Genomic DNA, 9,836 nt, shown 5'->3' on the forward strand with positions numbered 1-9,836 from the left:
TGTGTTGGTAGAGTCCAGTGTGTGTTATTGTGTTGGTAGAGTCCAGTGGATGTTGGTAGAGTCCAGTGTGTTATTGTGTTGGTAGAGTCCAGTGTGTGTTATTGTGTTGGTAGAGCCCAGTGGATGTTGGTAGAGTCCAGTGTGTTATTGTGTTGGTAGAGTCCAGTGTGTGTTATTGTGTTGGTAGAGTCCAGTGGATGTTGGTAGAGTCCAGTGTGTGTTATTGTGTTGGTAGAGTCCAGTGTGTTATTGTGTTGGTAGAGTCCAGTGTGTGTTAGTGTGTTGGTAGAGTCCAGTGTGTTATTGTGTTGGTAGAGTCCAGTGTGTGTTATTGTGTTGGTAGAGTCCAGTGTGTTATTGTGTTGGTAGAGTCCAGTGTGTGTTATTGTGTTGGTAGAGTCCAGTGTGTTATTGTGTTGGTAGAGTCCAGTGTGTTATTGTGTTGGTAGAGTCCAGTGGATGTTGGTAGAGTCCAGTGTGTTATTGTGTTGGTAGAGTCCAGTGGGTGTTGGTAGAGTCCAGTGGATGTTGGTAGAGTCCAGTGTGTTATTGTGTTGGTAGAGTCCAGTGTGTTATTGTGTTGGTAGAGTCCAGTGGATGTTGGTAGAGTCCAGTGTGTGTTATTGTGTTGGTAGAGTCCAGTGTGTTATTGTGTTGGTAGAGTCCAGTGTGTGTTAGTGTGTTGGTAGAGTCCAGTGTGTTATTGTGTTGGTAGAGTCCAGTGTGTGTTATTGTGTTGGTAGAGTCCAGGTGTTGTTAATTGTGTTGGTAGAGTCCAGTGTGTTATTGTGTTGGTAGAGTCCAGTGTGTGTTATTGTGTTGGTAGAGTCCAGTGTGTTATTGTGTTGGTAGAGTCCAGTGTGTTATTGTGTTGGTAGAGTCCAGTGTGTTATTGTGTTGGTAGAGTCCAGTGTGTTATTGTGTTGGTAGAGTCCAGTGGATGTTGGTAGAGTCCAGTGGATGTTGGTAGAGTCCAGTGTGTTATTGTGTTGGTAGAGTCCAGTGGGTGTTGGTAGAGTCCAGTGGATGTTGGTAGAGTCCAGTGTGTTATTGTGTTGGTAGAGTCCAGTGTGTTATTGTGTTGGTAGAGTCCAGTGTGTTATTGTGTTGGTAGAGTCCAGTGTGTTATTGTGTTGGTAGAGTCCAGTGTGTTATTGTGTTGGTAGAGTCCAGTGTGTTATTGTGTTGGTAGAGTCCAGTGGGTTGTTGGTAGAGTCCAGTGTGTGTTAGTGTGTTGGTAGAGTCCAGTGTGTGTTAGTGTGTTGGTAGAGTCCAGTGTGTTATTGTGTTGGTAGAGTCCAGTGTGTTATTGTGTTGGTAGAGTCCAGTGGGTGTTGGTAGAGTCCAGTGTGTGTTAGTGTGTTGGTAGAGTCCAGTGTGTGTTATGATACGTGGAACATAGCAGTTTAGTTGCAATCAGCTAGGGCTTTTGACAAACTCATTTAAGTTATTCACTCTACACAGTAGTCCTGTGTTATCTCACATGGTATTCACCCTACACCCTACACAGTAGTCCTGTGTTATCTCACATGGTATTCACCCTACACAGTAGTCCTATGTTATCTCACATGGTATTCACCCTACACAGTAGTCCTATGTTATCTCACATGGTATTCACCCTACACAGTAGTCCTATGTTATCTCACATGGTATTCACCCTACACAGTAGTCCTATGTTATCTCACATGGTATTCACCCTACACAGTAGTCCTGTGTTATCTCACATGGTATTCACCCTACACAGTAGTCCTGTGTTATCTCACATGGTATTCACCCTACACAGTAGTCCTATGTTATCTCACATGGTATTCACCCTACACAGTAGTCCTATGTTATCTCACATGGTATTCACCCTACACAGTAGTCCTATGTTATCTCACATGGTATTCACCCTACACAGTAGTCCTATGTTATCTCACATGGTATTCACCCTACACAGTAGTCCTATGTTACCTCACATGGTATTCACCCTACACAGTAGTCCTGTGTTATCTCACATGGTATTCACCCTACACAGTAGTCCTGTGTTATCTCACATGGTATTCACCCTACACAGTAGTCCTGTGTTATCTCACATGGTATTCACCCTACACAGTAGTCCTATGTTATCTCACATGGTATTCACCCTACACAGTAGTCCTATGTTACCTCACATGGTATTCACCCTACACAGTAGTCCTATGTTACCTCACATGGTATTCACCCTACACAGTAGTCCTATGTTACCTCACATGGTATTCACCCTACACAGTAGTCCTATGTTACCTCACATGGTATTCACCCTACACAGTAGTCCTGTGTTATCTCACATGGTATTCACCCTACACAGTAGTCCTGTGTTATCTCACATGGTATTCACCCTACACAGTAGTCCTGTGTTATCTCACATGGTATTCACCCTACACAGTAGTCCTATGTTATCTCACATGGTATTCACCCTACACAGTAGTCCTATGTTACCTCACATGGTATTCACCCTACACAGTAGTCCTGTGTTACCTCACATGGTATTCACCCTACACAGTAGTCCTATGTTACCTCACATGGTATTCACCCTACACAGTAGTCCTATGTTACCTCACATGGTATTCACCCTACACAGTAGTCCTATGTTACCTCACATGGTATTCACCCTACACAGTAGTCCTATGTTACCTCACATGGTATTCACCCTACACAGTAGTCCTGTGTTACCTCACATGGTATTCACCCTACACAGTAGTCCTATGTTACCTCACATGGTATTCACCCTACACAGTAGTCCTGTGTTATCTCACATGGTATTCACCCTACACAGTAGTCCTATGTTATCTCACATGGTATTCACCCTACACAGTAGTCCTATGTTATCTCACATGGTATTCACCCTACACAGTAGTCCTATGTTATCTCACATGGTATTCACCCTACACAGTAGTCCTGTGTTATCCTCACATGGTATTCACCCTACACAGTAGTCCTATGTTATCTCACATGGTATTCACCCTACACAGTAGTCCTGTGTTATCTCACATGGTATTCACCCTACACAGTAGTCCTATGTTATCTCACATGGTATTCACCCTACACAGTAGTCCTATGTTATCTCACATGGTATTCACCCTACACAGTAGTCCTGTGTTACCTCACATGGTATTCACCCTACACAGTAGTCCTATGTTACCTCACATGGTATTCACCCTACACAGTAGTCCTGTGTTATCTCACATGGTATTCACCCTACACAGTAGTCCTGTGTTATCTCACATGGTATTCACCCTACACAGTAGTCCTATGTTACCTCACATGGTATTCACCCTACACAGTAGTCCTATGTTACCTCACATGGTATTCACCCTACACAGTAGTCCTGTGTTATCTCACATGGTATTCACCCTACACAGTAGTCCTATGTTATCTCACATGGTATTCACCCTACACAGTAGTCCTATGTTATCTCACATGGTATTCACCCTACACAGTAGTCCTGTGTTATCTCACATGGTATTCACCCTACACCCTACACAGTAGTCCTATGTTACCTCACATGGTATTCACCCTACACCCTACACAGTAGTCCTATGTTATCTCACATGGTATTCACCCTACACCCTACACAGTAGTCCTATGTTATCTCACATGGTATTCACCCTACACAGTAGTCCTATGTTACCTCACATGGTATTCACCCTACACAGTAGTCCTATGTTACCTCACATGGTATTTCACCCTACACAGTAGTCCTATGTTACCTCACATGGTATTCACCCTACACCCTACACAGTAGTCCTATGTTACCTCACATGGTATTCACCCTACACCCTACACAGTAGTCCTATGTTACCTCACATGGTATTCACCCTACACAGTAGTCCTATGTTACCTCACATGGTATTCACCCTACACAGTAGTCCTATGTTACCTCACATGGTATTCACCCTACACAGTAGTCCTATGTTATCTCACATGGTATTCACCCTACACAGTAGTCCTGTGTTATCTCACATGGTATTCACCCTACACAGTAGTCCTGTGTTATCTCACATGGTATTCACCCTACACAGTAGTCCTGTGTTATCTCACATGGTATTCACCCTACACAGTAGTCCTATGTTATCTCACATGGTATTCACCCTACACAGTAGTCCTATGTTATCTCACATGGTATTCACCCTACACAGTAGTCCTGTGTTATCTCACATGGTATTCACCCTACACAGTAGTCCTGTGTTATCTCACATGGTATTCACCCTACACAGTAGTCCTATGTTATCTCACATGGTATTCACCCTACACAGTAGTCCTATGTTATCTCACATGGTATTCACCCTACACAGTAGTCCTGTGTTACCTCACATGGTATTCACCCTACACAGTAGTCCTATGTTACCTCACATGGTATTCACCATAAATCATAACAAACAAGATTTTGAAGTGTCTGTCCTAAATCTAGGAGATGTAAAACACCTCAGGCAATATATAAATATATTTTTTACACATGTTTTAACACCTTTTTATGGGGGGGGTGGGGGGTGGGGGGTTGGAGTAGGCACAAAACTATCTTCATACTTCCATTCGTTTTTAAAGACAAGTAACGGTTACCGTCAGACGAGTCCAGGTGTGCTAATTTCAGATGTCCGCTCGCATCATACGTCTTCACCTCACTAAACACGCAAAACGTATTATTTCTTTAAGAGCCCCGGGAGCTGGTGAGGCACATTTCAGATGAGAAGCCCGTCGCTTGACATCTTGGCTCGTCCACCATATCCTCTGTAACGGGTTCTTAGGATGCATGATTGTTTGTTATGATTTATTTTGGTAATTTATGAGTGTGATATGGGCTTTAATAGTAAAGTATGTTTTTAAGACCTAAAGGGGTCCTATAATTCTGAATCAAATAGCTAAATGATCCATAGTATAACCTTCAATTCCAGATGTCAGCTTAGCAGCTCCTTTCCCCCAATGTCTTAGACTCTAAAGAATTAATCTATATATTGTATGTCCTTTCTATTGTACACAACAACTATACTACTATGTCCCTCATACACAATAACTAAACTACTATGTCCCTCATATACAATAACTAAACTACTATGTCCCTCATACCCAATAACTAAACTACTATGTCCCTCATACCCAATAACTAAACTACTATGTCCCTCATACACAATAACTAAACTACTATGTCCCTCATACACAATAACTAAACTGCTATGTCCCTCATACACAATAACTAAACTACTATGTCCAACATACACAATAACTAAACTACTATGTCCCTCATACCCAATAACTAAACTACTATGTCCCTCATACACAATAACTAAACTACTATGTCCCTCATACACAATAACTAAACTGCTATGTCCCTCATACACAATAACTCAACTGCTATGTCCCTCATACACAATAACTAAACTACTATGTCCCTCATACCCAAGAACTAAACTACTATGTCCCTCATACCCAATAACTAAACTACTATGTCCCTCATACACAATAACTCAACTGCTATCCCTCATACACAATAACTAAACTACTATGTCCCTCATACCCAATAACTAAACTACTATGTCCCTCATACACAATAACTCAACTACTATGTTAGACCCTCTGTGTAAATGTCAACCAACGTGTAGCTAGCTAGCTTATCTGTAGCCTTGTGTTCAGCAGAATAGCAGTGTGGTTTTATGAAGGCCTGTGGCTATAAGTGGGAAAGAATGGGATTTACGTCCCTCACCTGGAGCGGTCGGTAAGGCTGCGTCCCATATTGGAATCCTATTCCTATGGGGCGGCAGGGTAGCCTAGTGGTTAGAGCATTGGACTAGTAACTGGAAGGTTGCAAGTTCAAATCCCTGAGCTGACAAGGTCGTTCTGCCCCTGAACAGGCAGTTAACCCACTGTTCTTAGAATTTGTTCTTAACTGACTTGCCTAGTTAAATAAAGGTAACATTTCAATTCCCTTATGTGCTGCACTACTTGTGACCAGAGCCCTATGGCAATAGGGTGCCACCTGGGAGGAATCCCAGGTTAGTAAGACCAGAGCCCTATGGCATTAGGGTGCCACCTGGGAGGAATCCCAGGTTAGTAAGACCAGAGCCCTATGGCAATAGGGTGCCACCTGGGAGGAATCCCAGGTTAGTAAGACCAGAGCCCTATGGCAATAGGGTGCCACCTGGGAGGAATCCCAGGTTAGTAAGACCAGAGCCCTATGGCAATAGGGTGCCACCTGGGAGGAATCCCAGGTTAGTAAGACCAGAGCCCTATGGCAATAGGGTGCCACCTGGGAGGAATCCCAGGTTAGTAAGACCAGAGCCCTATGGCAATAGGGTGCCACCTGGGAGGAATCCCAGGTTAGTAAGACCAGAGCCCTATGGCAATAGGGTGCCACCTGGGAGGAATCCCAGGTTAGTAAGACCAGAGCCCTATGGCAATAGGGTGCCACCTGGGAGGAATCCCAGGTTAGTAAGACCAGAGCCCTATGGCAATAGGGTGCCACCTGGGAGGAATCCCAGGTTAGTAAGACCAGAGCCCTATGGCAATAGGGTGCCACCTGGGAGGAATCCCAGGTTAGTAAGACCAGAGCCCTATGGCATTAGGGTGCCACCTGGGAGGAATCCCAGGTTAGTAAGACCAGAGCCCTATGGCAATAGGGTGCCACCTGGGAGGAATCCCAGGTTAGTAAGACCAGAGCCCTATGGCAATAGGGTGCCACCTGGGAGGAATCCCAGGTTAGTAAGACCAGAGCCCTATGGCAATAGGGTGCCACCTGGGAGGAATCCCAGGTTAGTAAGACCAGAGCCCTATGGCAATAGGGTGCCACCTGGGAGGAATCCCAGGTTAGTAAGACCAGAGCCCTATGGCAATAGGGTGCCACCTGGGAGGAATCCCAGGTTAGTAAGACCAGAGCCCTATGGCAATAGGGTGCCACCTGGGAGGAATCCCAGGTTAGTAAGACCAGAGCCATATGGCAATAGGGTGCCACCTGGGAGGAATCCCAGGTTAGTAAGACCAGAGCCCTATGGCAATAGGGTGCCACCTGGGAGGAATCCCAGGTTAGTAAGACCAGAGCCCTATGGCAATTAGGGTGCCACCTGGGAGGAATCCCAGGTTAGTAAGACCAGAGCCCTATGGCAATAGGGTGCCACCTGGGAGGAATCCCAGGTTAGTAAGACCAGAGCCCTATGGCAATAGGGTGCCACCTGGGAGGAATCCCAGGTTAGTAAGACCAGAGCCCTATGGCAATAGGGTGCCACCTGGGAGGAATCCCAGGTTAGTAAGATGCAGAAGTGAAGAGCATAAAAAAAACAGTGCTCCTCTGGTGCTGCTGATATTACATTGATAACCTATAGGGTTGGTCTGGTGCTGCTGATATTACATTGATAACCTATAGGGTTGGTCTGGTGCTGCTGATATTACATTGATAACCTATAGGGTTGGCCTGGTGCTGCTGATATTACATTGATAACCTATAGGGTTGGTCTGGTGCTGCTGATATTACATTGATAACCTATAGGGTTGGTCTGGTGCTGCTGATATTACATTGATAACCTATAGGGTTGGTCTGGTGCTGCTGATATTACATTGATAACCTATAGGGTTGGTCTGGTGCTGCTGATATTACATTGATAACCTATAGGGTTGGTCTGGTGCTGCTGATATTACATTGATAACCTATAGGGCTGGTCTGGTGCTGCTGATATTACATTGATAACCTATAGGGTTGGCCTGGTGCTGCTGATATTACATTGATAACCTATAGGGTTGGTCTGGTGCTGCTGATATTACATTGATAACCTATAGGGTTGGTCTGGTGCTGCTGATATTACATTGATAACCTATAGGGTTGGTCTGGTGCTGCTGATATTACATTGATAACCTATAGGGTTGGTCTGGTGCTGCTGATATTACATTGATAACCTATAGGGTTGGCCTGGTGCTGCTGATATTACATTGATAACCTATAGGGTTGGTCTGGTGCTGCTGATATTACATTGATAACCTATAGTTGTAGATGTCTAGAGGGCTGGTAAAATGGCCCCTGGGTGATGATGGCACCGTCATGTCTCTGATGGGTTCATAGATCCCTCATGTATTGGGAAAATCTCTCTTGGAACCCTACAATGTAACCTTCTTAAATGAAGATTTGTTTTCTTCATGGAAGGTTCCGGAACCCGGTCCCCCTCGGGTTCTCCCTCATTCATCCCTGCTTATATGAGACTAATACTGAGGCCCTATATGTGGACAAAACATTAGGAACAATAGCTCTTTCCATGACAGACTGATCAAGTGAATCCAGGTGAAAGCTATGATCCCTTATTGATGTCGCTGGTTAAATCCACTTCAATCAGTGTAGGTGAAGGGGAGGAGACGGGTTAAAGAAGAGTTTATAAGCCCTGAGACAATGGAGACATGGATTGTGTATGTGTGCCATTCAGAGGGTGAATGGACAAGATACAATATTTAAGTGTCTTTAAACGGGGTTGGTAGTAGGTACCAGGCGCACCGGTTTGAATGTGTCAAGAACTGCAACGCTGCTGGGTTTTTCACAGTTTAAAATCAAATCTTATTATTATCTTGTAGTAGACCTTACAGTGAAATGCTGAATACAACAGGTGTAGTAGACCTCACAGTGAAATGCTGAATACAACAGGTGTAGTAGACCTTACAGTGAAATGCTGAATACAACAGGTGTAGTAGACCTTACAGTGAAATGCTGAATACAACAGGTGCAGTAGACCTTACAGTGAAATGCTGAATACAACAGTTGTAGTAGACCTTCCAGTGAAATGCTGAATACAACAGGTGTAGTAGACCTTACAGTGAAATGCTGAATACAACAGGTGTAGTAGACCTCACAGTGAAATGCTGAATACAACAGGTGTAGTAGACCTCACAGTGAAATGCTGAATGCAACAGGTGTAGTCGACCTCACAGTGAAATGCTGAATGCAACAGGTGTAGTCGACCTCACAGTGAAATGCTGAATGCAACAGGTGTAGAAGACCTTACAGTGAAATGCTGAATACAACAGGTGTAGAAGACCTTACAGTGAAATGCTGAATACAACAAGTGTAGTAGACCTTACAGTGAAATGCTGAATACAACAGGTGTAGTAGACCTCACAGCGAAATGCTGAATACAACAGGTGTAGTAGACCTCACAGTGAAATGCTGAATACAACAGGTGTAGTAGACCTTACAGTGAAATGCTGAATACAACAGGTGTATTAGACCTCACAGTGAAATGCTGAATACAACAGGTGTAGTAGACCTCACAGTGAAATGCTGAATACAACAGGTGTAGTAGACCTTACAGTGAAATGCTGAATACAACAGGTGTAGGTAGACCTTACAGTGAATTGCTGAATACATAACAATAGCGAGACGATATACTGGTGGTACTGGTACAGAGTCAATGTGGAGGCTATAGACAGGTGGTACCAGTACAGAGTCAATGTGGAGGCTATATACAGGGGGTACCAGTACAGAGTCAATGTGGAGGCTATATACAGGGGGTACCGGTACAGAGTCAATGTGGAGGCTATATACAGGGGGTACCGGTACAGAGTCAATGTGGAGGCTATATACATGGGGTACCGGTACAGAGTTGAGGTAGTTGAGGTAATATGTACATGTAGGTAGAGTTATTAAAGTTGCTATGCATAGATGATAACAACAGAGAGTAGCAGCTGTGTAAAAGAGGGGGAGGAGGGGGCAATGCAAATAGTCTGGGTAGTCTTTTGATTAGATGTTCAGGAGTCTTATAGCTTGGGGGTAGAAGCTGTTTAGAAGCCTCTTGGACCTAGACCTGGTGCTCCGGTACCGCTTGCCGTACGGTAGCAGAGAGAGAGAACAG

At 44.2% G+C, this 9,836-nt stretch overlaps 1 protein-coding gene across 1 annotated transcript; it reads left to right on the top strand.

Moving 5' to 3' along the window:
- The first annotated feature begins 5,765 nt into the window (after positions 1 to 5,765).
- Positions 5,766 to 8,478, top strand: LOC116374285 (basic proline-rich protein-like). The gene is made up of 3 exons (XM_031825894.1): positions 5,766 to 5,778; positions 5,969 to 7,197; positions 7,252 to 8,478. The coding sequence occupies exons 1-2, from the start codon at positions 5,766 to 5,768 to the stop codon at positions 7,063 to 7,065; spliced, it is 1,110 nt and encodes a 369-aa protein (XP_031681754.1). The 3' UTR covers positions 7,066 to 7,197; positions 7,252 to 8,478.
- Positions 8,479 to 9,836: the final 1,358 nt, after the last annotated feature.

Source organism: Oncorhynchus kisutch, linkage group LG6, assembly GCF_002021735.2.
Source record: "Oncorhynchus kisutch isolate 150728-3 linkage group LG6, Okis_V2, whole genome shotgun sequence".
In the NCBI taxonomy this organism is placed as follows: Eukaryota; Metazoa; Chordata; class Actinopteri; order Salmoniformes; family Salmonidae; genus Oncorhynchus; species Oncorhynchus kisutch.